This window comes from Labrus mixtus, chromosome 14 (assembly GCF_963584025.1).
Source record: "Labrus mixtus chromosome 14, fLabMix1.1, whole genome shotgun sequence".
Taxonomy (NCBI): Eukaryota; Metazoa; Chordata; class Actinopteri; order Labriformes; family Labridae; genus Labrus; species Labrus mixtus.
The window spans coordinates 3,810,068-3,836,164 of NC_083625.1; the positions used below are offsets into that span (position 1 = coordinate 3,810,068).

Below are 26,097 nucleotides of genomic sequence, written 5' to 3' on the forward strand. Positions count from 1 at the left end.
CTCACGACAAATTTACAGTTTTAAAGGGACTAATAAAACAATCTTTGATGCCTTTTGAGGAAGAATGTGCAACATTTTACACATAAATCAAGTCTATCCTCTGTAGATGTCTCTGAGTCATGACTGTCTACAATGAGTGAGAAGCGTGACTCTTACATGACTCTGTTGTTGTGAGAGCTGTGTTTACGTCATGTTTAATCAAGGACTAGAGAAAAGAAGTAGAACATACTCACAGCTTATTTTGATGCCACATACCGGGTAAGTGTGTTTAGATCACGGTCCTGCATTTGATCTTTTCTGGTGCCCAGATCTTCAATTTACAAAATATTAATATGAATGCAGAAATAGCTGAGATGAATAACATTGCTGTGTTAAATACTCGATTCTGATTGGCCATGGCAACAGCCTGCTTACCCTCGATAGATCACTGTCGTTAAGAAGAACACAACCAACGTTACTAAGAAAAGCAGACGGTTGCTATGGAAGCGGGCTCTAATCACAGGCTCTGGAGGACCAACTGCGATCATATCAATCTGTGTAAAAACACCCAGGTTGTTTGTTGTCAGTCTGTTCACTTGTGAGAGAAACTTGTGCAGATAACGGCGGATTAAAGGCGTAAAAAACCTCCGGCGGTGAGTGAGAAATCTGCTAATCTAAAGATGGCACATGAAGTAAACTCACGAGAGAACGTTGTTAAAGGACCACAGTGGTGTTCAAGAACGGCTGAGTGGGAAAGAAAAATGTCAACGGACTGCGACATGACGAGGCAGAAAAACTCAAATCAGGTGCTGCACTGATTCATGCAGATCTGATCGCCTTCACCATCTGTGGAAATGTTCACTTTAGTGTGAGTAATAACAGCTATGTTAGCTCTTTGTATGAGGGCTACAGAGTTAACTGTTGCTATGGAAACTGCTCCAACTATAGATTCCATGTGACCATTTGTTTAGAAGAAGAAATAATCATTTTTAACTCAACAAAATAATTTCCACATCTTTAGTTTGTGTTAAGTTACTGATTTCCAAAGGAAGTAGCCGTGTAATGAGCGGGATGATTTATAGCGAGAGGGTTATCTTCAGGGTGAGAAAGACCCCTGTGTCATAACAACCCACTGACTTACATGATCCTCTACATAGGACGTGGTTGGCCCGTTGTCGCTGCAGCCAACCAATAGGCAGCTACATGCTTTCATTGCTTAGAATTAACCAAAGCTGGACACATACTAGACAATTTTCAAATCTTAACCAGTTTTTAAAAATATGGGAGAAAACAGACATAAGGGTAGACGACTCAGCCAGACCATGAGACCACACACCTGCCGTATGTAGTAACGGTTTCACAGACACAAGATCTCACAGAAACATGTGATCAAACATGACGTCAGATCAAAAGAAAATAAATAAGGACGACCGACACCGTCAGCTGGCTCTCCCGCTGTGTGTTTAGTTTTACCGTGAAATAAAAACAGGAAATTAAAAAAACAATACAGATGACATCCTGGCTGAGATGGATTTTGTGCAGCTTTATTTAATTTTCAGTGCGGGCTGAGGACGAGTTGTCAGAGTACGCAAAATGTGGTTGGTGGCACTTCCAGGTCTACTTGCTCTCATTGACTGCTGCGAGTATTCGGTCGAAGGCATGTTTGAGGCAATGTATGATTTTTATGACTCCAGATCGGGGAGGCTCCAATTTGAGTGGGAGCAGTAAAATAATCAGTGACACCACACACACAGAGCCTCAAATCCGTCCATGCAACCGATCTTTAAGGGGGGCAAATCAGGTCTAGTGTGTGGCCAGCTTAAGAAGGGAACTTAAGAGAAATGAATGAAGTTCTCTGTTGGTAAGAGGCATCATTTTACAGGTAACTGATATAATAAATCTTTAAAATAATGCCCGTTCCTAATGCTCAGTGGGTATGTGTATTTTAATGACAACACTGTGTGAAATAATATCAACATGTATTCAAATATGAGGCAAAAATTGATGAGAAACATACAATCCATACAGGGCATCTTATTGGCACTGAGAAATGACACTGGCTCTACCTGTTAAAAAGACAAAGGCAGTAGCTCTAGTGTTAAAGTCCAGATATGATCTCGAAAGCATCTCCAGATAAAAGTGTCATAAATAACCTGCTGGAAGCCAAAAATAAAATCTCTCAACCTCTCTCTCATCCTCCTCTTATCTTCTAAAATCAGCCTCGGAGGATCTTTGTGTTTTCCTTGTTCGGATGCTTTTTTTTTGTTCTTGCCAAACGCTGCATTTAAAGTCGTTCAACTGGGCACTGAATAGTGTTAAAAAAAGAGGAACATAAAATACTCAGCGTGAAGTCTCAGGCACAAAAAAAGGAAAAGAAATATACGGGAAAAAGTAATGTTTACAGTTCTTGGCATGTAAGGTGTGTGTATATATATATATATATATATAAAGTCAATTTCATAATATTTTCCACTTTTGGTACAATAAAAAAAGAGGACTCTGTTTGTAGTGTGGCACGTAATGAGTCAGTGATGTCATCTCTGCGAAGAAGAGCGGCTTTCCCTCCGTGAAGAAGAATCTCCTCTCTGCTTGTTCACAGTCTGGCTCTCCAAAAACTCACTGAGTCATGGTTTCTGGGAGAGCAGCCGAGTATTTTGTCTCCTGTCTGTCATCGATTTTCTTCCCGTCTGTGTTTGAATGAAGAGTAGTGGGTGGTGATACACAGATACCACAGGAAGAGACGAGTAGACTCCGCGCTGTCTGTTTGGCGTGGACTTCAATACTGGTCTGGAGGCGTGTAAACTACGGTTGGACTGATATCGGTTACTGGCGCCAAATACAGCTCATTTAGGCTTTATACTGACACTGGCCAATATTTACACTTAAAGGTCACATATTATTAAAAATCCACTTCACCATGTTTCTCTAACTCTAACATGTGTCTCTAGTCTGTCTACAAACCCCCCAATCATGAGAAAAGTCCATCCTCTCCGTCTTCTGCCTGTTCCACTTTTCAGAAAATGTGTGCTCTAACAGGCCGTTTGGAGATTTTCCCTTCATGACATCACAAAGGGCAGTAGCCCCTCCCCCAGGTGGGTGACACTCCCACAGCTAGGTGTTTGTTCTGCCCTCTGAGTCTGCCTTCTCACCGTAAACAATAGGGCATGGAGAGAGAAAGCCAGAGCCAATCAAGCCCTTCCATAGAGGGGGCGTGGTCAGACACAGCTCATTTACATATTTAAAGGTACAGACACAGAAACAGCCTGTTCTGATCAGGGCTGAAATAGAGGGGTTTATAGACATGATCAAATACAGGATCAGAGTGGATTTAGAACAAAAAACTTCTCAGACATGTTTTGGGGAACTCTGAGACTTATTTAAACTGGTTCAAATGGAGGATAATATGTGACCTTTAAAACTGTTTCTCTCACAGCCTATTATTCTCTTAATTTTATTACATTACTGCGGTCAATATTTTTACATGATGCTATGTGAATTAACTGAATTTACTGCTTGTTGGTCAAGTAGAAAACACCAAGCCTAAGTGTACCCACGGTCACTTTGACACCTGTAGTTTGGTTCATAGGGTGTGCATGGGATTCTTAAAACTTGTGAATTTATTATTCGGTTAATAAACGGTTAATAGGCAGTATTAATTGAGATTAAAATGAGACCGGTTTAATTTAAACGATGTCCATCAGTTAGACATTAGACACAAAGGCTTTAACAGACGGTGTGTGTTACCAATGTTAACAAACAACTTTGCATAAATATATTTACCACGTATAAAGACCGCTCAGGAGACCACCTTAACAGCTGCTGGTGGTCAGCAGGTGGATTTAGCACGAGTTGAATTCATCATTAACAGACTAACTTTTAGAGAGAGAGCTAATAGAGGCAAACCGATATCAGTCTGACCTTAGTGTAAACTCTTCAAATAACATCATCCAACATGTCTTTGCATCAGCAGTCAGGAGCTTCTGACTGATTCATAGGTCCATATACACGGTGTGCTTGTTTCAACCTTTTCCTCTCCGAGCTTGACAAAATGACCAAAAGAGGAAAGGGGGACCTGCTTCGAGGCCAGGTGTGTTCCTCAGCTCTCGTCGTCAGGATGCTGCTGTTCCAACAGTCGGACGTGAGTGAAGGGAAAGTGGCCTCTTTTGCCCTTGCACTCACCCTCCCACTGGCCGTTCACGTTGATCTTGGTCACTTTTACCATGTCTCCAACCTGCCGAGGACAAAATAAATATGAATATAAATGCAGGGACGGGATCCAAATGAACACGTTTTCTAGTTCTGCATGAACTGGTACGATCAGTTCATTCAAGTCAAAACTATCAATACGAGCTGAGGCCCACAGAGAGAAAAGTATTGATTGACCCATCAGCTGCAGGACAGGAAACACACAAATGGACATCCATGTTTGACTTGAAATGTAAAGTCAATGTCTGTTTTGGGGAGGGGGGTTGTTTTGTTATGCCCACGTCCATCATTGGCTGAATTGAAATGTTCATGTGAAAAATTCAATTGAGTAGTTTTTCAGGCGTTTTCTGCAAGCATGAGAGCACTAGATAGAACTATACACATAGTCTAATTGCACAAATATGTTGGCAGCGTTTCAGCACAAAAAGGTTGCCACTTAAAACGATTGCTGGACAAATGGGCAATGTTAAGAGAGGTAAAGTCTAACATCATCCAGAGGGACTAGAGGGGCTTCATCCCCAGCTTTAAAACCCAAGGGCAGTCAGGTCATAATCTCAGATCACACTGGTCGAATGTGAACTGTATGCAACAGGTGAAGCAGGTTCATGGCGGTAAATTACAGCAAGTCTGGCTGCAGACAGTCACCTTTAAAACAACACGGCCAGCAGTTGTAAATTAGAGAATAATAAACAGTCTTTATCTGCAGTGACAGCATTGTGTGCATCACTGTGAAGCATGACTTCACTCAGCAGGCTGAAGAAATATATTGTGACCTTATATTGTAACACCACCAGAGGTTTATAAACACAGTCTTATGTCACTCAGTCTGCCCTGTGTCGGGCGCATGGATTTACACGGTCCTCCACTTTTGTTATTTCAAACTAAATGTCGGCGTCTGCCTGTCTTAAAAAGAGTTGAATAAACTGAGCAGCACAGAGAGAACAGTAAGAGGCCAAACAGCCGACAGCTGAGGAATTTAAGAGGGAGCTGTGTTTAAAACTGGTTAACAACTTTAAGTACTTGAGGTAGAGTGTCAGTTTATTGGATTCAGCAGATTTTTCAGTGTACAAATGAGAGCTACAACCAGCTATTTTACTGGTCAGCTGAAGTTCACACCAAAAATAAGATGACGGTTGTTAACAAGCATCCTTTGGTACCTCTGGACAAACTATTTACAACCTCTTTTTTAGCGGAGGTGGTTTATCAAGTTTTAAAGGTGTGAGTCAAAGGGATAGGCACATGAAGCATCAGTTTGTTGACATATTTAACATTAAACTATGATGTACAGACATTCAGCATTTCCACACAGTTTCTTGAGTTAACCCGAGAAAGGACTATCGTGGCTCTGATAGCTCTGTTCAGAGAGGTTGTTTTAGCTCTGTCTTCAGAGTAGATACTCTCCCTGCACAAGAAAAACCTTTGGTGTTTCAAACTTGCACAAAACTCCTAAAAAAATCTGCATGTGTGAACGTAAATTGCCTAGTTTTTCACTCTTTCCTGCACGCTCCCCAGCAAAATTTCTATGTGAAGTTGGGTGAGCTGATGTTTTGGTAAAATTTAGGACATGTCAATCTGAAAACAAGCAGGAGGGAGTGATAAAGTTTATTAAAAATTAATAGCATCTTAGAAACCCCCTAGTTTGTGGATTTGAGTGGCCTTGTATTCGTCTGTCTTCTGGTTCTTTTCACTGATTTGTTGTCCGTCTTTTAATTGATTCTGTAATGACTCAATGTCATATGAGGGTTGCCCATCTGATGATCTCTCATGTACACATAAAGGTTGAATAAATCAATATCACAGTATCTGTGAGTCACAGTGGAACACACAATAAGAAGCTAAATACTCTATTCTGCTCTCCAGTGTGTTCTTTTCCAATCTTTCGTCGATACCTTGAATGCATCTTACAACATGGTCATAAAAACGTCATATAACGTTGGACTTTGCATCCCTAATCCAGTCCGACAGGCAAACTTCCCACTCTGATGTGTTTATGACTTTGAGAAATTTCAGGAACAGACTGTCCTGAAATGTCTACATTGTGCTTTTGACTGATGCCAGTGTGTGTGGTTTGGTTGAGCTTGAACACATGATCCAACCCAGTTATATTCTCTGGGGAGCTCCGATGGGTGATTCCTTAAAGGGAGTCCCAAGAAAAGTGTGGTCCAAACACTGTGAGCTCAGATCACTGCTGGAAATCATAAGAGGACTCTCAACGGACCCGTCGATGTCAAACAGTCTTTATGACCTCCTAACAATGTTTTCATTTGACGTACTAATCTGAGAAAACACTGTTTATTTATCGACTCCAAGTAAACAATTACAAACATCGCCCCTTGTTCTACTGTGCTCCAGTGGTAATGAGTGTACAATGTTACACTCACATTAATCCAATGGACCCTGGTGTGAACATAAAGAGAGGCCACTGTAAAGGATCTGGGTCTATTTTTTCTATAGAGCCATCTCTGCTGTGAGTGTCTTCATTTGTAAAGATACTTTGTGTGCATGTTCACATGCATGAGTGAACTGTAAACAAACGGGGACGATGTACGCAGCTAGAGCTGAGGCAGAACACGAAGAAGAAGAAGAAGAAAGAAACTCAAAGGTCATCAGTGAATAGAGGAATATTCAGAGTGTGGGGGGGGGGGGGGGGGTTTGCTACCTCCAGAGAGAGCGCCGTCTTGTCGTAGGCGTTGGGCACCCTCTTCTGAATGGCTCGGGCGTAGACGGGTCCGTTCTGTAGGTTAGGGAGCTGAGCGTTGACCACAGGCTGAGCGTACTGGCCCGGGTCCCCCAGTGGGTTTGCTGGTGGGGCCCCTGTTCCGTCCGGGCTGCCCACTACCCCTCCAACAGGCCCCCCTTGTCCAGTCCCCGCAACAGGGGGACCTCCGCCAGCAGCAGTGGGCGAGGAAGGCCGGTATTTCTCCACGTAGGGGACGGGGATCATTCCTGCTCGCCCCTCCTGGTTAGCAGCGTTCCACCACTGGTCCTCGGGCTTCTCCAGGACGCGCAGGATGTCCCCCCTGCGGAAGGGGAGGTCCTCCTCGTCATTGCCGGGGAAGTCAAAGAGCGCCCGTACAAACTCGGCCTCCTCGGACTGCTGCGGGACGCCAGCACAGGAGCTGATGAACCCTGTGTGCTTGGACTTGTTTATGGGCTCTATTAGTGTGGTGGTGTCCAGGTAGTGGATCTTGTAAAACTCAAGCAGGGACGGCAGCGCCTCAAACTCCTGGTCCCCGATCCGAAACCGAGGGGGAGTCAAACCTGGAGGACAAAGAGGTAACTTTGTTAGTGTGCAGAAAGTCAAACATGTGAGAATAAAACCGATCAAAACCAATGTCCTTGCAGAGATCAACAATCCCCTCGGTAGCTCTGACCAGAGATACGAAAAAGATACTTCGCTTGTGATGCCGGTAGCCTCGTGGTTAGTTAGCGCACCCCCATGTACAATCCTCAAATCAGGCCACCTGGGTTCAAGTCCTGCCTGTGTCTCCTCTGCATCCCCACTCTCTCTCTCCCTGATTACCGATTCTATCCACTGTCCTGTCTCTCTTATAAAAGCATTAAAATCCCCAAAATAAACACTTTAAAAAGATAGTTAGCTCATACATGCATACCGGTAGTTAAAAAAAATCAGCAGTTTGACAAATCCACGCCTTAGTATCACCCGGTCCAATCAAAATATGAAGGGTGGCAGTGACCTGCACGCTGGGGACTTTAGGCCAATGAATGAATCACACAATGAATCAAGTTTTATGTGAGTCACTTTTCTATCCTGACTAAGGCACGGAGAGAAGCAGTTGTTTTAATAGCCTCCACATAAGGTCTACTTTAATGTCACCGGTGAGCCCGCTTTAGCAGAAGTTGAGTCCACATATCAGCCCCCAAAACTGGGTAGTGCTGCCATACATCAGTTTAACTATAGGGAGACAAGAGGTGACTTAATCCTAATGAAACCCAGAAAGGACGAGGAGCGACAAGAACAGCAGCAGACCTGTAAGAAACAGGACTTTGTTTGCGTTCAGGGCAGGATCACAGACATTCCTGAAACGCCAATCCAACCAGTCATCCACCAGTTGTGACAGCCCAGTCTACCCAGCAGCTCCATTCAAACTCTGCAGCAGCAGCAGCAGCTCAGCCCACCTCTACACCACCCTCCCCCAGGAAAGATTAATAAATGATCCTAAGAACGGTGGTTTGATGAGTTTAGCCTGAAAGGTTATTGGTGGCTAGATTTACACCAAACTCCATTCAAAAAGTAGCACACTTAACTTTAAGTTGCTTATTCACAGGCAAACATAGTTTTTACAACATTTTTGTTACTTTTGGGTTACTTTAAATGGTTATACGTGTACATCGGCTTTATTAAGAGTATCCATAGTGAGGTAATATTTCAGTGAAAGGTGTTCAAACTTTGGGCTCCACCGTGGCTAAGCTAAGCGGCTAGCTAACGATACATGGGCGGTAGCAAGCGGTGTAAATCATAAAAGTTTTCATTTATGTCCAACAGAATCATTGTTTTCTCATGATATGTTTGCCGAATTTTAGGTAGACATCCTACAACATAGGAAAACTCAAACTTGTGCGATAAAAGTCGGGTACATCTCGAATTTATCAAGACTAGTTGGAGTTTGCAAAATATCTGAGGGGGTTTGGCACGAGTGGAGACGAAACGGCGCTAACTCCTAGCAATCCAGAATCAAATGAAAACACATATTCAGATCATGCAATTGGTTGACCGTGTGCAGCCGATTCAGCCAGGTGTGAAGCTGTTAAAGATTAATAACTGAACATTACCTGAACCGGACTGCCGGTTGTTGCTGATGCTGTTGATTATATAATGGGACACTTTGGAGTTCTCTGACACGGACAGCACGTAGTCTCCAGGGCTGGTTGTCGAGTCCCTCACCAGAAAAACGCCGTGCCTCTGACCCTGGAGAAGAGAAACAGTCTCCTGGCGACTCAGCCGTCCCCAGTACCAGCTCCCGCGGTCTTCGGCATCAAAATTACCCGCCATGGCTGCGAAATCCAGTCCGAGGCTTGAGGCCTTTCCCCTGCAGCCTCTCCCTTATCCGCGACTCATACAAAAAACTTTTGGTTGACTACCGTTGCCCTAGCAACTTCTACGAGTCATTGGCAACGCTTTTAGGTCGACGGAACTCCCGTTTCACAAAAGACACCAACGCTTCAACGTGTAGGCGTTTAAAAATAACAAATCAAAACTACAAATCAAAACTAATGTGCAACAAGAAACTCCGGGACTGAAATGGCGGATCTGGGGAAAAGTTGACCTCATCATCTACCGGAAGGGATGCCTGGTCAAGGGGCGTTCAGGGTCCCTTGAAAAAATCTTGTTAAAATGATTTAGCTACATTTCTACCTGTTTAAGATCCGTTGTTAATTGGACACACACTTTATCAAAGTTGTAAGAAATACAAATGAGCTATTATCAGTATAATACTTAGTAAACGAAGGGAAATATCAAACTAAGTAACGACTAAGAGCAATACGGCCTAACTGTTTTGAGGCCATGAATGCACCATTATTAAGCTTTTTTTTGTGGTTGCTACAAATGTGCTTTTTATTGTTTTTTACTTCACTTTAAACACTAAAAATAATCACGGTCAAGATGGTGATATTAAAAAACAAGTTCATAACAGGTGAGAGCAGTTTAAGTAAAAAAAAAAAACACAGTGAGAAAATGCAGCACTCATAGTTAAAGTGCTGTTTTTAAAGTATTTGTTAAGTTAAACTAATTAAAGTCTTATCAGTTAAATGTTTGGACAATTTAAAGCTGTGGTTCTAAACTTTTCTAGCCTCAGGACCCACCATCAAATCCTTAATGCAAAATCGTGCCCCTAATTTCAGATTCTCTCAACCAATTAGATTTATTTATTTGTGAAAGTTTGATTTTGTTTTATTCTACAACTGTGTTTATGCTTTTATCAAAACATAAAGACAGATACTCTGTAAGTGTAAAACTACTTGGTTATTAAATCGATTGTGATTTTGATTTGGAAACCTAAAAAAACAAACGTATTTTTGATTGGCGGGCTTTTGCACCACATTCATTTCACCACTAGATGGCAGTGTAAACGACAGTTATGGATAACTGATCAGGACCATGGGAGAAGAGACACACACAAAACCCCCCAAAGGAGACCGAAAATGAATAAGACAGAGACACACAAAACCCCTGAATGACCAAAGAGAAGATTAAACAAGAGAAATAACAAGAAGAGACCAAATAACCAAAACAATGTGTCTTTAAATCTGTGGTTTTTTTTAATCATTTTGGAGTGGTTTGGACATTTTTAGTGCCTGTGCTGCATAATACTTGCATGCTTATTATCAATAATACATATTTTTAATTCATATTAACAGTTTTTAATTTAATATAGGCTAAGTGTAGTATCTAAAATATGTGTAATTCATACTTAATATAATCACTTTCGTTAAAGTTTGATCTCCTGAATTTGACCTATAGAAAATGACAACTTTATACATAATGTAGAAAGTTGAATTGCATATATTTATACTACTGGCATTCGACGTCCCTGACGCCCAGCCTCTACCATCGGACCGTGTCGTCCCCAAAACCATCGGCGTCCTCATTCATGCCAGGCCTGCTCTGACCTCCACCTCAGCGGCAGGAAGTGTGGACAACAGGAACGCGAGGAATCCTTCCTGCATCTTATCAGATATGCTTTTTTGTAAGGCGTCTCGAGTTAACACTTGTTATGAATTGACGCTATACAAATAAGCTAATGATTGATTGATTGATTGATATACAGCATTAAACATCACATACTTACCCCCCCGCCCCCCTCACTAATTCTTTCTGAAACAGTCACACTGGAAATCAAAAATATAAGAAAAGTGCTTTATTTTACTCGCCTCAGGCAGGACTCCAGTTTATTATTAAGTGGAGCATCCATAAATCTTTTTGTTTTTTTTAACATCGCTGATGTTTCCAAACACTGACTGATCAACAACAGGTTTTTACAAACTGTTCATATCTTTTTTTTTATTTTTTAAAGGAGAGCTAATCTTCCACTCTCTAGTTTTCATTTCACAACTCCACAAAGACAACCTCCTTTTGTAAATCTGATCCACACACATCATAAAACGTCTTCAACTGTAGTGTAAGAATCAAAGTCAGGCAGCTACGGAGGCTTCAGAGAATGAGGAACACTGGTGAATTCACACTCAACAGTCGAAAACCGGATCACTTTTTCTATTATTTGGCAGAAAAAAATACGACCCCACATCCTTAAAAGTTGGGACGTTTTGTGAAATGTACACTGACTATAACATTGAAAGCCATATGTTTTATTTAAGATAGCACAATGACAACATTTAAAAGGTTCAAAACTGACAGATTCAGTTGTTTTTGGAAAATGATATATTCATTTGGAATTTGATGGCAGCAACATAAAAAAGAAAAGTTGGGACAGTGACAACAAAAGGCCGGAAAGGTTGCAAAAACACCCACCTGATGGAATATCTCACAATGAATAAGGTCAACTGGACTAAAGAGGAGAGGGACCATCAGGCTTCTTATCATCCATGACGGTATGCACATTTAAAGGCTGAACCAGGGGGTACACCCTGGACTGTGTTTGGACTGTGGGAGGAGGCCGGAGTACCCGGAGGGAACACACACACATGCACTGGGAGAAACATGCAAACTCCACACAGAGAGGATCCTGTCAGAAGGGGAACCTCCCTGCTGCTAGGCAACCACTGCAGCAAATAGACAACTCAATCAAGACGATGTCAAACCATATTCTGGACATTTTATAACAGCATGGCTCCGTAGTGAAAGAGTCCAGCTGATGAACTGGCCTATACCGTTTTAAACTTAACACCTTGTTAAAACATTTGGAGCACTATGGCGTCTAAAATACGACAAAGAAGACCCTGAAGTGATGAACAGCTGAAAACTCTAAGCAGGAAATCCGTCTCCTCAGTTCCCAAAATGTTGTTAAAATGAAAAGCGATGCAGCAGATCGACAAACTTGACCCTGCCCCAACTTTTCTGAAACATGTTGATGCCATCAAATTTAAAGGTGGAGTCAGTAGCTTGTAAACACAACATTCAAACTGGGCCCCTCCTCCTCCTGGGCTCCATCGCGCCGCAGGACGTAGTGTGTACGTTCACTGCTCGTACCTGCACTGCAAGCTGCCGCACGCTAACACAAGCTGAACCCCGTTGTTCAGCACCTGCCTGTCCAACAGAAAACAGGCCAACTCCGCTTCCACAGGTGAAAGCCAACCCAACGTTCACCCCTTCTCTTCTTTGCTGCTACATCCACGTCCGTCATATTCGACTATTTAAATCACATCCAATCGCTGAATTTTATCCATCTCAAAACTCACCTGCACGCTGTCATTGGCTGGGAGGAAACACACCAGCTCCCCCGTTCAGAAACATCCCAAAACGAACAAAACAGTAAAATCCAGTCAGAGGTCAGAGTCACCACCTCACATGTATGGAGGCCCATAAGTGACGATTGAGCAGCGTTACTTTTGTATAAGTCTAAATTCCTTTCTTTTAGGTAAAAGCTACTGACTCTACTTTAGACATTGGCCTTTAATCTTCCCCCAAACTATTACATTTCTCAGTTTGAACACTTGAAATGTTCAGTTTCAGTGTTTTACAAATCATCACATTCTGTCTTCATTTATTTAACACAACGTCCAAACTTTTTTTAGGAGACAGGGTTGTAAATTGTATCAAACACTAAAGTCATTGTGTATGTGCTTCACACAGCAGTGGTTTCTATCTGTATGCTTGCTGAGGTTTCATATTAGTTTAATTCAAAGAGCTCGTGACACACTGTGCTTCATGACATCTATAGGCTCGGTGATGGACTCTGATACAGAGTTACTCAAACGTCTTCAGGTGGTTGTAGAGCGACTGGACGTATGTGAACACACACATGGGGTCGGGCTTGTCCCCCATGTTCAGCATGTCCTCCACCTCGATCAGACGGAGACAGTCGGCCTGCTGCCTGGAGGGAAAAGTATACGGACGTGAGACAGGATGATGAAGTAATGAAAAGAAGAGCAAAAGATATCTATGAAAAAAAAAAGGAAAAGCTGAGCATCCAGGAGAGATTGGACTTCATTTACTCCGTCCCGGAAGAGCTTCAAGCTTCTGCTAAATATCTCTCTGTCTGGTTTCTTCAAGCTCATAAAAGTCTGAGTAAAGTCAGCAACCATTTCTCCTAAAGCAGCGGTTCTCAACTGGTGGGTCGGGACCCAAAAGAGGGCCAAGGAGCTGTTTTCAGTGGGTCGCGAAGGTGTGCCAGGACTGTCAAATAGTCTATGAAGCGTTTTGTTAACAAGTTAGTTTCATTCTGTTTATTTGTTTTATCACGATTTGTACCGTCGGAGGTCCAGGCTGCACTATTTAAAAAAAAAATAAAATCTGATTTATTGAAAAATATCAGAAATTCCGGTCGCGATTTTTCATGAAGGAGTAGCTGGTGGGTCCTGAGGCTCAACCAGTTGAGAACCACTGTACTAAAGGATAAATGATCTTATTTTTTTATATATCGGGCCCTGTTTTGACATATTGTTATGAATTAGACTGCTTCAGCTGTAGTCCTTGTTGCCCTGACAACAATCAAAGTGTTTGTTTTTTGCCACTTGATCGCTTTTCAAAGTTTCTGACTACATCACCGGACGATCCCTGCAGAGACAGAAAACAGATGTGCTCCTCTGAAATCACCCTAGTGGAACTAGCGGGGAGTTTTTGCATGAAGACATTTGTGCACATTTTCATCAGAGTTGGAGAAAGGGTGTGGGCGTCCTTCTATAGATTTTTATGAATTGTTTGTAGCTGTAGCTGAAATGCATAAAAAACACTTTGTTCCCACACCCACAGCCTCACTGAGTCCATGTTAGTCGTCTTACTCTGCGGTGGTGAAGGCCTGCTGGAGGTTTTGTCTTCGGTTCGCCGGGTTCAGCTCGTTGTAGTCAAACTCCAGAGGGAAGAACGAGTGAACCAGGGCGCAGAAAGCCATGCCGTCACTCCAGCTGGACGAGAAGTTCTGGATATCTATGTTCTGAGAGAGAGACGATGACGACGTCATCAGGTGTGTGTGTGTGTTTTTTTTACGGGGGATCCACACAGATACTGTCTTTAAAGGTTTCAGGATTATGTAAAATCATCGAGAGATCAAACCCAGCAGGTCATAGCTGCTGCTTTCAAAGTTAAGAACTAACACAACAGATATATCTTATTTCTGTACCTGGTAGCCGATGGTTTTTGAGCGGCACCACTCCAAAAGAATCTGTTTAATCCCGCTGGCGCTGGACACTCCAAAACTCTGAGAGCGCTTCAGTTTGGGCTTGGGGTCCTTTGCTCTGTTCAGGAAAAACAAAACTCAGTGAACGATAAAGTGTCCCTGCACCTGAGACTTATAGGTATTATTAAAAACACTCACTTTGTCGGCTCCGAGTTCATCCTCTCAAAGAGAGCGCGTTTGGCCTGAGCACTGTTGGCGCGTGGAAGCGTTTGTGCTTTCATCCCGTCCAGGTTAAACTCCACACCTGCCTTGTTTGCTTTCCTGTGACAGACGGTGGAAAACACACATAGACACATTTGAACTGAAGCTGCAGGTGTGTTATCAAATTAAAGTCAGTTTACTAAATGCTGATAGTCATTTTTAACACTTACTTCTCCAAGTTTGGCGAGAAACTGGATTTTATGATTGATTTGGAGGGGAGGAGTTTCTCTGCAGAAACAGAAAAATACAAATAAATGGAGGAATATGAGAGAAGAAAGTTTCAAATACACTCAAAAGCAAACTTTCAGATTTGAACATTTGATTTTAGATGGGTTTGTAAGTTCTGTAAGAAACGTGAAAGATGAAGCGTTACTGTGTTTTACCTGCAGGCTGAGGGAAGCTCACACTTCTCTTCAGACTGGGACTGGGAGTCTTAAGAACTGGTACTGAATTAATAAAGTGATGAAAGACAAAGACAAGAATGGGTAATGTAAAAAAAACCAAAAACATTTAAGAAAGAAAGAAAGTAAAGCTCCCGTGAGGAATGTCTGGTTTGTGTCATTTTTGGCGCCCCCTTGTGGACAAATACTGGTGCCTCTTCTCTCTTTGCTTATCTCATGTTTTATAAGCAGCCAATAACTCCTCACTTTAAAAAGAGAAATAAACACTATGTACCACTGGCCAGATTCAGACTGCTGTTTCAAGCTGCAATATTTACGCCCCTGTATGTTTCACCTTCAATCTGAATGTGATGGAGGCATCAAAAGGGGGACAAAGTAATCCCCCCTCTTTACCGTCTTTAGAGGTAGTAACAGAGGCGTTACAGGTGAGGCGGTTTCAGCAAGGCCTGCAGGTGAGCGCAGCGCTGCGTGTGTGTGCAAATGTACAAAGACGTGATGACGACTGAGCTTAGTTTGCGCCACTTTTTGCAAGAACAGCCGTCTGAAAAGGGGCGACCACGTGAAGATGATTTGAGGAACTGGATAAAAGGGCATGAATCATGTCACTTTGGTTGGCAGAACTCACGCCTCTTGAAGGGATATTCTCCGGGTTTGACTGCAGGATCCTGTGATGCTGACAGACCCGAGGACTGAGCTGTTGTAGTGGACGATGTGGACTCTGTGTTCAGTGTGGTCATGGCGGCAGAAACAAGCAGCTGTGACTTGGGTTGTGAGACGTCTAGAGAAAAGGAGAAAAAGCAAAAGAACCATTTTAACTCAGTGGATAAAAGACTCTGCACTCATACAAGTGTGACAGGTGTTGATGTTCTTTTTCTTTATTTGACAAACATGAGCAGATTAAACTTGGAAAATAACTTCCCACTGATGTTACGGACCACGTTTGAAAAGAAATTCGCCTCTCTTCATGGTCGGGGATTCTGGTACGGAGGGATTCAGTGCAGACGCAGGGCTCGGAGCTGAAGTCTCAGCGCTGCCTCGGGTCACAGCTGTTAACAGAGAATGAGATGCAGAGCCTGACTGCTCTGTGGAGACCTGGGACCTCTGCTCCTTTACTCCAGATGCCCCTGAACCGGAGAGAAACAGAATAGAAAAACATCACTTTAAAGTAAGAGGAAAGATGGGATTAAATTAAAGAGAGAGAGGTTGATCGTAGTCTCTCACAGGAGGAACCTGTCTGTTCATCTCAGATCTGTTATTAGATCATTATTTCACCCTCATTATTAAAAAACATCCTTCACATAACTAACCTCTGTCTCTGTAACCTTCATTAGCAGCACCTGTGGAGGAGCCGGGGGGATAGCATTTAGCTGTGGGTTTGTGTAGGAGGAATGGGGCACCGGATGGCCTAGTGGTCATGTTGCCTGCCCAATGTACAGAGGCTATAGTCCTGGTTGCAGTGGTGAGGGGTTGGAATCCGACCTCGGCCCTTTGCAGCACGTCATCCTCCACTCTCTCCTCCCAAGATTACCTGTCTCTCTTCAACTGTCCTATCTAATCTAAGGCAAAACTAATATTTAATAAAATAGAGCAGGCTGAATGCAATCCACTAAAATAACATCTGGGCTCCAATTGGAAGTGACCTGAGGACAATCTGTTCTTCCTATAAACAGATACCTACATCAAACATTTCATCTTGAGCAACACATTTGCTCAATGCTGTGTCGCCAAAGGTCGGTTACTAGGCTGTATCTGTGTACAACAACATGAAATTAAAAACCCGTTAACTGACCTCTTGTGAAAGGAAATCCTCCTTCGTCGCATGTCGGCGCTTCTGCTGTTTTTGGAGCCGGTGCTGCAGACTGTGCAGGTTTGGCGGTCGTCTCTGGGCCGGGTTTTGTCGTCATGGCGGTGACGGGAAGATGGGGCAGGGGTTGGTTATCTAGAAAAAGGCACAATCTGAATACAGAATGAAATCAAAAATGATATGGATGCTTTTAAAGTGATCAAACACTTATTCGGCTGTTTGATTATCTACATACCCCGTGTGGCAGTTCAGATTTTGAGTATAGAGAGTAGAATTAAACGACACAAATATCATTCTTCCACTCACCACATTTAGCAGGAGACTCTGCTGGTTTCACTGGAAGTTCTTTAGGTGTGTTGGCAGCAGTCTGAGGAACAGCTGGAGCGTCGCAGCTGGCTCTTGTCATTGAAGTGAGCGGCTGATGACGATTGGTAAGAAGACCTGATACTTCTTGGTCTGGGAGAAAAAAATCAAATGGTGAATGGACTTGAGCTTGTATAGTGCTTTTCTAGTCTTCTGAGGAATGCTACTGCTTGCAGACGATTCACATGATACCAATAAAGACAAGAAAATGCATAAAATCATTAAACTTGGTGTGAACTTCTTAAACCCACTGACCAGGCTTGTTGGGGGTTTCCACTGCAGACTGGAGAGAGTAAGTTAAGGCAGACGTCTCTGCCGTTTGTTTGGTGACGGAGGTGAGGAGTCGGTAGGACTGGGGAGCAGCATCAGAGTCCACTGCTGAGCTCTCTGAGGAAGGACACAAAAAACAAAGGTGAGGCCTGCTCATCCTGGTTACCTGTGTGGAGCTTCTCAGATTATTCACCTACCTTGCTTTCCGTTCTCCTGTGCAGGCCGTGCAACATTTTTCCCATCAGTGCCCTGTTCAGGAAAAAAACAGAAGCTGATTATATCTGTAGAGTCTTTTCACAACACTAAACCAATTGTATCTCCAATTTGTCGTCTCAACGGAACACACCAAGCGAACAGGACCATTGTTATAAGCCAATATCATATATGATCAATATCATCCAACTACGAAACGTTTCAATAAAGTTATGTTAAAGCATAGCAAGCTCTATAGCAAGCGATCTAGCACGCTTCAGTAAACTAGTAATTTAAATCAAAGCCAATTAAAGTCAAAAAATTGATCCATGTGAAGTTGTTTCCTCCTCATGGGTGCTCTACGTTATGATTGTGAAACATAGGATGCTTGATTGCCTGAATTTCCCTTTTTGAGGAGGCTGCTTTGAAGGAAAATAAAAAAAAATGTATTAAAAATGATTTAGATGATTTTGAATGAGTAATTTTGGATTTTCTAATTTGTTTGATCAACTCTTGATTCTGCATGACAACTACATCTACTTCAGCGCTGTACCTGAGCACAAAATCGCACTAGCACTTCTTTACTTAAAGGTGACATATTCTCCTCCTCTTCAACCAGTGTAAATAAGTCTCAGAGTTCCTCAAAACATGTGTGTGAAGTTTCTTGTTCTAAATCCACTCTGATCCTGTATTTGATCATGTCTATAAACCCCTCTATTTCAGCCCTGCTCAGAACAGGCTGTTTCTGTGTCTGTACCTTTAAATATGTAAATGAGCGGTGTCTGACCACGCCCCCTCTCTGGAAGGGCTCGGGTGTACTCGGTGCTTTCTCGCTCCATGTCCTATTGTTTACGGTGAGAAGGCAGACTCAGAGGGCAGAACAAACACCTAGCTGTGGGAGTGTCACCCACCTGGGGGAGGGGCTACTGCCCTTTGTGATGTCATGAAGTCTTTTATAATTCCAGTCTTCACAATAATCAACTGTAATAACAGTAGTCATGAATTTTTTTTTTTTAAATGTGACTCTATTCTAAATCACATCAAAACACATAGATCTCAATATGCAGTGATTAATAACAACTACAAAGATATAATAAAATATTAATGCCAAAATAATGTTCCCTTCTCATCTCTGTTCCCCCCCCCAAGTTTCCAACCCCTCCCAGCACTCTGTGCAGACCCCCCATTTGGAAAAACACTGAGTTGAGGGATATAAATCCACTTGTGACTTTACCTATTAGCTCTTAAAATAATAGTGAAATGCAAAAAGCCTAAAGGAAGAGTTCTGAATGAAATCCCAACCCTCCTCTTGAAGGTGAGTGATTTGTGCATCACCTGCATCAAACAGTGTGGATCTATTTGTACATTTTGCCTCAGCAACATCAGTCATTTGAGTGTATTCACAACAAACACAGTTAGTTCTATTGTCTGTCAGACTTCTGCACGCTGCGGAGCTAAAAATAATCTGTGGCCTTTTATCATCGGTGATAAATTTGTCTGTGAGTCGGTGTGTGTGAGAGTGTGCACTCACTTCTCTGAAAGTGTGATCTTCAGCTGTTAACAGCTGAAAACCTCTTTAATAACAGCTGTGGCCAACAAACCCGTGTTCCCACTGAGAGGCTATTTTAGATTTTGCAATCAGCCCCTTTGCAAGAGTTTCCGCAGCACTCTTCTTACATCCCAATATAGCCCCAAATGGATGCTTTGGAAATCAGGCAGTTACCCTGAGTGGTTCAAAGTATATCAGCCTGAAGCTTTGGCCAGTATTTGCCCCCTCCCCGAACCCCCCTAGACTTTTGCTTTCCAGAGAACTGCATTTGGTCTGGCAGCCACGCAATAAAGCCATTTCAGCCAGTCCGTCAACTGGTCGTCAGGAGGGAGATTAGCACCACCGTGATCTTTGGGCTCCATGCTAGCTCCTGAAGGATATCACAGTCTGACTCAGTCTGACCCTGTTAATACCGCTAACGCCCGTCTGGGTTTTACCTCTGTGTCACTTTAGGTCTCTCTTGGAAACACACAAAAATAGTTTGGTTGGATACCAACAAACACAATCACACAGGCATGTCTGTCGTTTAAAAAGTGAGAAAAACTTAGCCGACCAAATGGTTTTAACGACCACTGATGATCCTGTCAGTTACAGCAGAACTGAAACACAACCTGTGTCAACATTGTTAAGATCTCATGCATTATACCGCTTTCTTTATTACCTTCTTCTTTCCAGGGTCGCCAAAAATAACACAAACTGAAAGTTCCTCAAAGGAGCTTTCAGGGTTTGCAACTTCACTTTTGATTTAGCCTTCCGTCTACCTTTTTTCTAACATTTATTTATTAGGAATGCTTTGACCCCAGTGTGTAAAACCTGTTGACGGCCCATTGGTAAACAGACCAAGTGACTGATGAGTTGGTGGAGGACATCAAGTGTTTGTTGGACGGTAGCCTTTGTAAGAATATTTTGATGGTTAACGGAGAAGGACTTGAGCTGTTAAAGATTTTCAGGAGCTCGCTTCTAGTGGTCATTAGTGGAACAACAGTATGTCTTCAGACACTTGTTTCAATTTGCTTGCAACAAGAAAAGAGATGAAAAATAAAAAAAAGACACGCACATCCCTCGGTGGGTGCTGGATCAAAAATAACACAAATAGGTAAGGAAAGCAAAACAAGATGCTCCAAGAAGTTCCCGTTAGAAGGATTTATTAAGAAAACATGCTCTTCCTCAGTCTGCTTGAAACATCACTTAATAAATAAATCTTGTTTTGCTTTCCTAACATAAGAAGAGATGCAATAATCATTCCAAATTAAGGTTGTCAAAATGTTTTCAATACTCAAGATTTTTGTCTTTTTAGAACAATCTGTTGTTTTGATGATCGATAGTCTCGAACAGTATCGACGCTTTAAAAAAAACACTTCAGATATTTAGTCATATGTTCAACTAAAACCTGGCAGGAACACAAGAGAGATAGCCCGGTCTAGGTTACACAAATACTTTTGGGTACTTTAGACAGTGTCAAGGAGTTTTCCTGCTTTTTCGGGGAATAAAAATCAGAAATCACTAAAGATTCAGTGCCTAGGACTTTTATAGTTGCTGCCCTTGTATGAAGACGGGTATCGATATGAATCTATATTGTGACAACCCGAATCCAAATGAGGGTAAGTGTGTCCTAAAAGGCATTTCTTTTTTGGGTTGCACATTTTTGCAGAGGTGTAAAATGACGGACTGATGTGAGGAATACAAAGTAGAACTTAAGGAAGAAGTCCACTTTTTCACTCTACCCACCTTTTCTGATTTCAAAACTACTCAGGGAAGATGATATTGGAATTTAAAAAAATGATGGAGCTGAACATCAAATTATGAACCAGTCTTCAGTCCTGGGGGATTGATCTTTGGTACATCTGAGGCGCTGACGGTGGGAAAGACCAGCTGATTTCAACATACAGGAATGTCGGCGTTTTCGACGGGACAGCTGGCCGTCCCTCCTGGGGGGTGTAGGCTGGGGGGTATTATTGACAGGGACGTAGATGCAATTCAACTTTCCATTTGGAGATTTGAGACTTGGATTGGCTGGGGAGCGGGATTCCTTTGGGATTAGGGCACAGAGCTTTATTTATGTACATGTCTTTCAGCGTGTGCGTGTGAGTTACGTCATAAAAAAAAAGCAACGCAATATGCTCGTCGCAAGGCACTGTTAGCAGCACGTAGTGTGGGGGCACTGATCCTGTTTGTCAGCTAGTCCACTACGACCATGGCTGTGAGTTCACTTCCAAATTTGCAGGACTTAACTAATCATTTAGTGGTGATTAGGACTTGTATTCCTTGCCACGTTGGCTTTCTCCATTCATTTGTTCAGAGGATTACACTGCAGAGCTGCAGAGGCTCCAAAGAGCTGCAGCTCAGTCCCAAATCACAGACCCAAAAATACATGTGCCCTTTTGGAGGACCTGCTGTTAGAAAAGCGGGTCATGAGCCTAAGAGGGGGGTAGGCTGAAAGTTTGTAAGCATGTGTTTTTTTCTTGTGGTTGGGGATTTCAGTGTAAGGATATTATCCCTTTAACTGTAATGATCATCTGGATATCCAAGTCAATAACTCTTAGTCAGAAATTGATGATTAGGACTTGATGATGTCTAAAAATAGTAATTGTAGGCGATGCAGAGCCTATACAAAAGCTACGGGATAAATGTGTGAAGCCGGAGTCAGAGGTTAAATATACATTTGGATCAGCATCGTGTGCAATCCTCCAATTCTAGATAGGCCTTTCTGCACCAAAGTTAAACCCATACTCTAATCCACCGCTTCACGTGGAGGTTTTTATAGATCAGGAAAGCTGGTCGCATAAACATGCCTGACAAAGGGGATTTATTCATGAACAGTAAAGCCCCAGGATTGGACGATGTACCACTTGTGTTCTGATAAACAGGCCGGGTTAGTAGATGAGAGTTCGCCCGGATAGATAAACCAACGAAAGGTGTTTGGAGAGAGTCAGGTTTGCATGTTAAGAGGCAAACACTGAGCAGTAACCCCCACACACCCCCACCCTCCAAACACAAAGACAGAGCTGCTGAGATTCCTTGGCATGGTGGGATGTTGATAGTACAGTGACATAAGTTTGTTTCCAGACAGTCATTAGCACAGCCCAATAAACACAACTACACCCTTCATGTGGCCGGTGGGACGCAAGGACGCCGACGGGCTTCTCTAAATGAAAACACAGGGTTGTCCTGCATGATAGGTAAACACAGTAACGCCATAATGTGGAATTATTTGTAAAGTCTTCGAGCTTGTGATAAGGAAATAGATAATTTCCTGGAACATAACTCTTTAAAATATGCGCCTTTTACTTGGAAGCAAGGCAGCATAACTTGGCAGATTTGTCAAAGTATTTCTCAGTGTTATTAACCCATTTGCAGGGTTTTTCTAGATATAGCTACTGGAATATTTTGTATATAAATGAATTGGCAACCTCTGGTGTTGAAAAATGAAGCCAATGTGGAAGTGCAAAAAACTTCTGCTCCTTGAGGGTTTGCTTGGGGCTGGCTCCAAAAGACCCCGCATGTCCCATTTGGACAGCAGAAATGAACATGTTTACAGCCTGGTTTAAAAAAACGATTTTGGTCTGAATGCTTGATGTCGTTATCGGCACACTGTACGGGATGTGATTTTATTTTGTAACTCACCCATTAGGTTTCTTGAAGGATACGAGTTATGCATAATTACAGGTGCGACCGATTTGTCTGCAAGCGGTTGTGTTGTCGCAGTTTGTCAGGGGGCTCAACTTATTCTAGACGGTGACAAGTTTGAAAGTGGAATTTAGCGGGGAGTCCTTCACAGCATCGACCCTGTAAATAATGTTTTGGTCATGTTTTGGTGTTTATTGCTTTGTTACTACCCTTCAACACCCATCAGGTTTTACTGCTGAGGTTGCAAACATAAAAACTGAATGATGTTGTTTATGTTGGTTCTACTCTAGGTCAGAGTTGGTTGAGTTCATCTTCACTCAATCAACTGTATTAATTGTAGAAAAGCAATGAGTACTCACGTTGATTTCCGCATGTCTCTTTGCCCTCCATGGAGGAAGGGCCGGGGCTCTGCCTGTAGCTGCAGCAGCAGCAGCAGCAGAAGCGTGGTTTAATCCACCAATCGACCCTGATGGTTCAGGAAACGTCGGGGTGGACTCGCTCGACTGGCTGTTCTCAGATCCCGCAGAGTTGAGTTGCTGGTCGTCTTGGAACTTGGATTGTGTCGTCGCATGTCCGTTCACGATACCACCCTCCACGTTCTTTCCTTCCTCTTCCGCGGGACTTCTGTCGATCTTGACCCCGGCGAGGCCCTCCACCAGGCGGCTGAGGGCCTCCAGCTTCGCCCTGAGCTGCAGGTTCTCCTCCTGCAGCTGGGTAACCACTCCGGCCAAGGGTCCATGGGAAATGCACAGCTCCTCGATCCTGTGCTCTATGCGCTGCTTGAAGGCGCTCACGTCCACGTGCACTTCCCTGACGGCGGCTTGCAAGGTGGCCTGGAATTGACCCAGAGCCTCGCTAACCATCGCATCCCGAACATTCATTGTGGCTTCATTCATGGCTTCTTTAATGACTCTCGGCCCCTCTGAGATTCGAGTCGACTGCGTAATGGGGTGGTTGGCAAACTCAGAATCCAAACCTTAATTGTTTTATTCTTATTGGTCGATCTCGATCAAGGTCCTGATGAACTCCAAGTTAAGTCCTTCAATCAGAAATCCTTCGATGTCTTCAGTTTTCCATGTCAATGTTTCCAGTACAGTTCAATTTCAAAAGGGTTTTAAAAGATGACCCGGGTTACTGAGAGAATCCTTCCTTGGCAGTATCTCGCTATTCCCATCAACCTCCATGGAGGACGTTTCTCAACATGCGGATTCTCTTACTCTCTCATCTGGTCAAAGTAAGAGCCGTCGTTATTTATACGCCATGGAAAACTCGTGCACAGAGTTATCCAGGGAAACGAGATTACGTACCGTGAGGACAGATCGGGTTCATGCAAGAACTTAGGAATCGTCAAACTAACCTTTCAAAGGGAATCCAGTTGAATCAACACGCGATTCAGTTCCCTCTTCCTCTTGCACCTACTATGTGTTTCCTAGACGTTTACCCCCGCTGCCCCAGACCAGGGTGCCTGAGCTATCTGTGGTGCCTGTGCTTGGGAGCGACAGGTTCGCCTCTGTATTTTGGGACATATGGGGGAGGCAGGAAAAGATCAAATGGGGGGGGGGGGGGGGGGGGGCGGGGGGGGGGAGGAGGGGCCAGGATTATTCAAATGTTTTTGTCTCTTGTTGCTCCTTGTTAAACTGCGATATGAGATACTTCTGGGGGTCAATTTCAAGACTTCTGATGCCTATGTCAAAATGAAGACCAATTTCCTTCTGGACAGGACTCAAACTGGAGAATGTCCAATACCATTACTCAAGGGGGGGCGGGCGGGGTGCTCTGTTTAAACTCTGAATCACACATTAAGGCCATGACTGAAGGAGCTGAGATTTGAAGAATTTCAATATGAAGACTTGGACTTTTCTGGGACCAAAATATACCAGAGTTTGGGTCATAGTTAAGCTTTTATTGCACAAAAATATCAAAACCCTTAAATCTCAGATACTCTTTTCTAAGAACACACAAAGTGAAAAGCAAAAGTTATTTCAAACTTAGAAAAAAAGGTATAAAGGTATAAAGTATCGTTGAGTCAGAGGGAGAAATCGGATATATGCTTTGTTTGCTCATTTTTACCACATCAAATGAAGCTTTTTCTGTATTTATAATTAATTACCATAGTTTTTTTTATTTGTATTTAATTTGTATAATTTGCAGTATTTTTCTCCTCCTTGGCATAACTTCATTTTCTTGCATGATGTTGAATTCTCTTTGTTTCACCCCAACACCTGTAAATAAGTATCATCCAGCACTGAAGCATTCTTTACTTCCTGTTTTTTGTTATTGGCTAATGGCTGAATCAGTGAGGAACTCAAAATATAATTACCGGTAGTAAAAATTCATCAAACGTATGTGCTCTGTGGACGATTGAGTGACAGCACTAGAAGCAGGACGACTTCACATAGTCCATGTCTTTTTTTAGAAGATCGTCTACACCAGTGGTTCCCAAACTTTTTCACTAGGACTCCTCCTTCCTAGAAATATTTTCAAGCCCCCTGCCCATACCCACTGACACAGCTTAATGTTGTCATGAGCTCAGACTGAGATGAGACACACCACACTGCACTGTACTCTCTCTTCATCACCCTCCTTTGTTTTAGTACTCGTGACATTTCATGAAGATGAATCATAAACGTCATGAGTATCTTGAAGTTCTTTCACAAGAGGAACTGAGAACATTGTTATTGATTTAGCCTTACCGCGGCTCCCCTGACATAACTCCAGGTCCCCACAAAAGTTTTGGAATCACTGGCCGGTCTACAATCCAGCAGCTGAGCAGCTGAGTCTCGGTTGTCATCTTGAACCAGCAGTGCCTCTGGGTGGCAGTGATGTGATATTACAGCAGGAAGACGACCTTATGACCAGAGACCTATGCATACATGAAATGCAAAGACTGTGATGCAAGCAGCAACAATTCATTCACTGATTAGCCATCAACTACTAAATTGCCAAGTATTTCCATAATCAATTCATATACATGTATTTTTTTGCCAAAATGTTTAATTTACCTGATACCTGCTTCATATTGAATAAATATTCTCCAGTTTCTTTACAGCAATCTGTCAATAAACTTGAATTAGTTTTGGCTGTGATCAAAACATTTGAAGGCATAATCTAGTGGGAATCACTGATAGATATATTTCACCTTTTCCCACTTTTATACACTTCCACAATCATATCAATTAAGGAAGGAAA

General features: G+C 42.8%; 2 protein-coding genes across 2 annotated transcripts; both read right to left on the reverse strand.

Moving 5' to 3' along the window:
* Window positions 1-1,906: 1,906 nt before the first annotated feature.
* Window positions 1,907-9,476, reverse strand: LOC132988803 (adapter molecule crk-like). The gene is made up of 3 exons (XM_061056390.1): window positions 8,980-9,476; window positions 6,845-7,446; window positions 1,907-4,210 (listed from the first exon to the last, which is right to left on the reverse strand). The coding sequence occupies exons 1-3, from the start codon at window positions 9,197-9,199 to the stop codon at window positions 4,076-4,078; spliced, it is 957 nt and encodes a 318-aa protein (XP_060912373.1). The 5' UTR covers window positions 9,200-9,476; the 3' UTR covers window positions 1,907-4,075.
* A 3,510-nt stretch (window positions 9,477-12,986) lies between these two features.
* Window positions 12,987-24,107, reverse strand: LOC132988804 (smoothelin-like protein 2). The gene is made up of 13 exons (XM_061056391.1): window positions 23,268-24,107; window positions 17,738-17,789; window positions 17,526-17,657; window positions 17,214-17,363; window positions 16,891-17,042; window positions 16,039-16,231; window positions 15,729-15,881; window positions 15,086-15,148; window positions 14,873-14,930; window positions 14,640-14,762; window positions 14,445-14,559; window positions 14,107-14,258; window positions 12,987-13,199 (listed from the first exon to the last, which is right to left on the reverse strand). The coding sequence occupies exons 1-13, from the start codon at window positions 23,802-23,804 to the stop codon at window positions 13,073-13,075; spliced, it is 2,007 nt and encodes a 668-aa protein (XP_060912374.1). The 5' UTR covers window positions 23,805-24,107; the 3' UTR covers window positions 12,987-13,072.
* Between the last annotated feature and the right edge of the window lie 1,990 nt (window positions 24,108-26,097).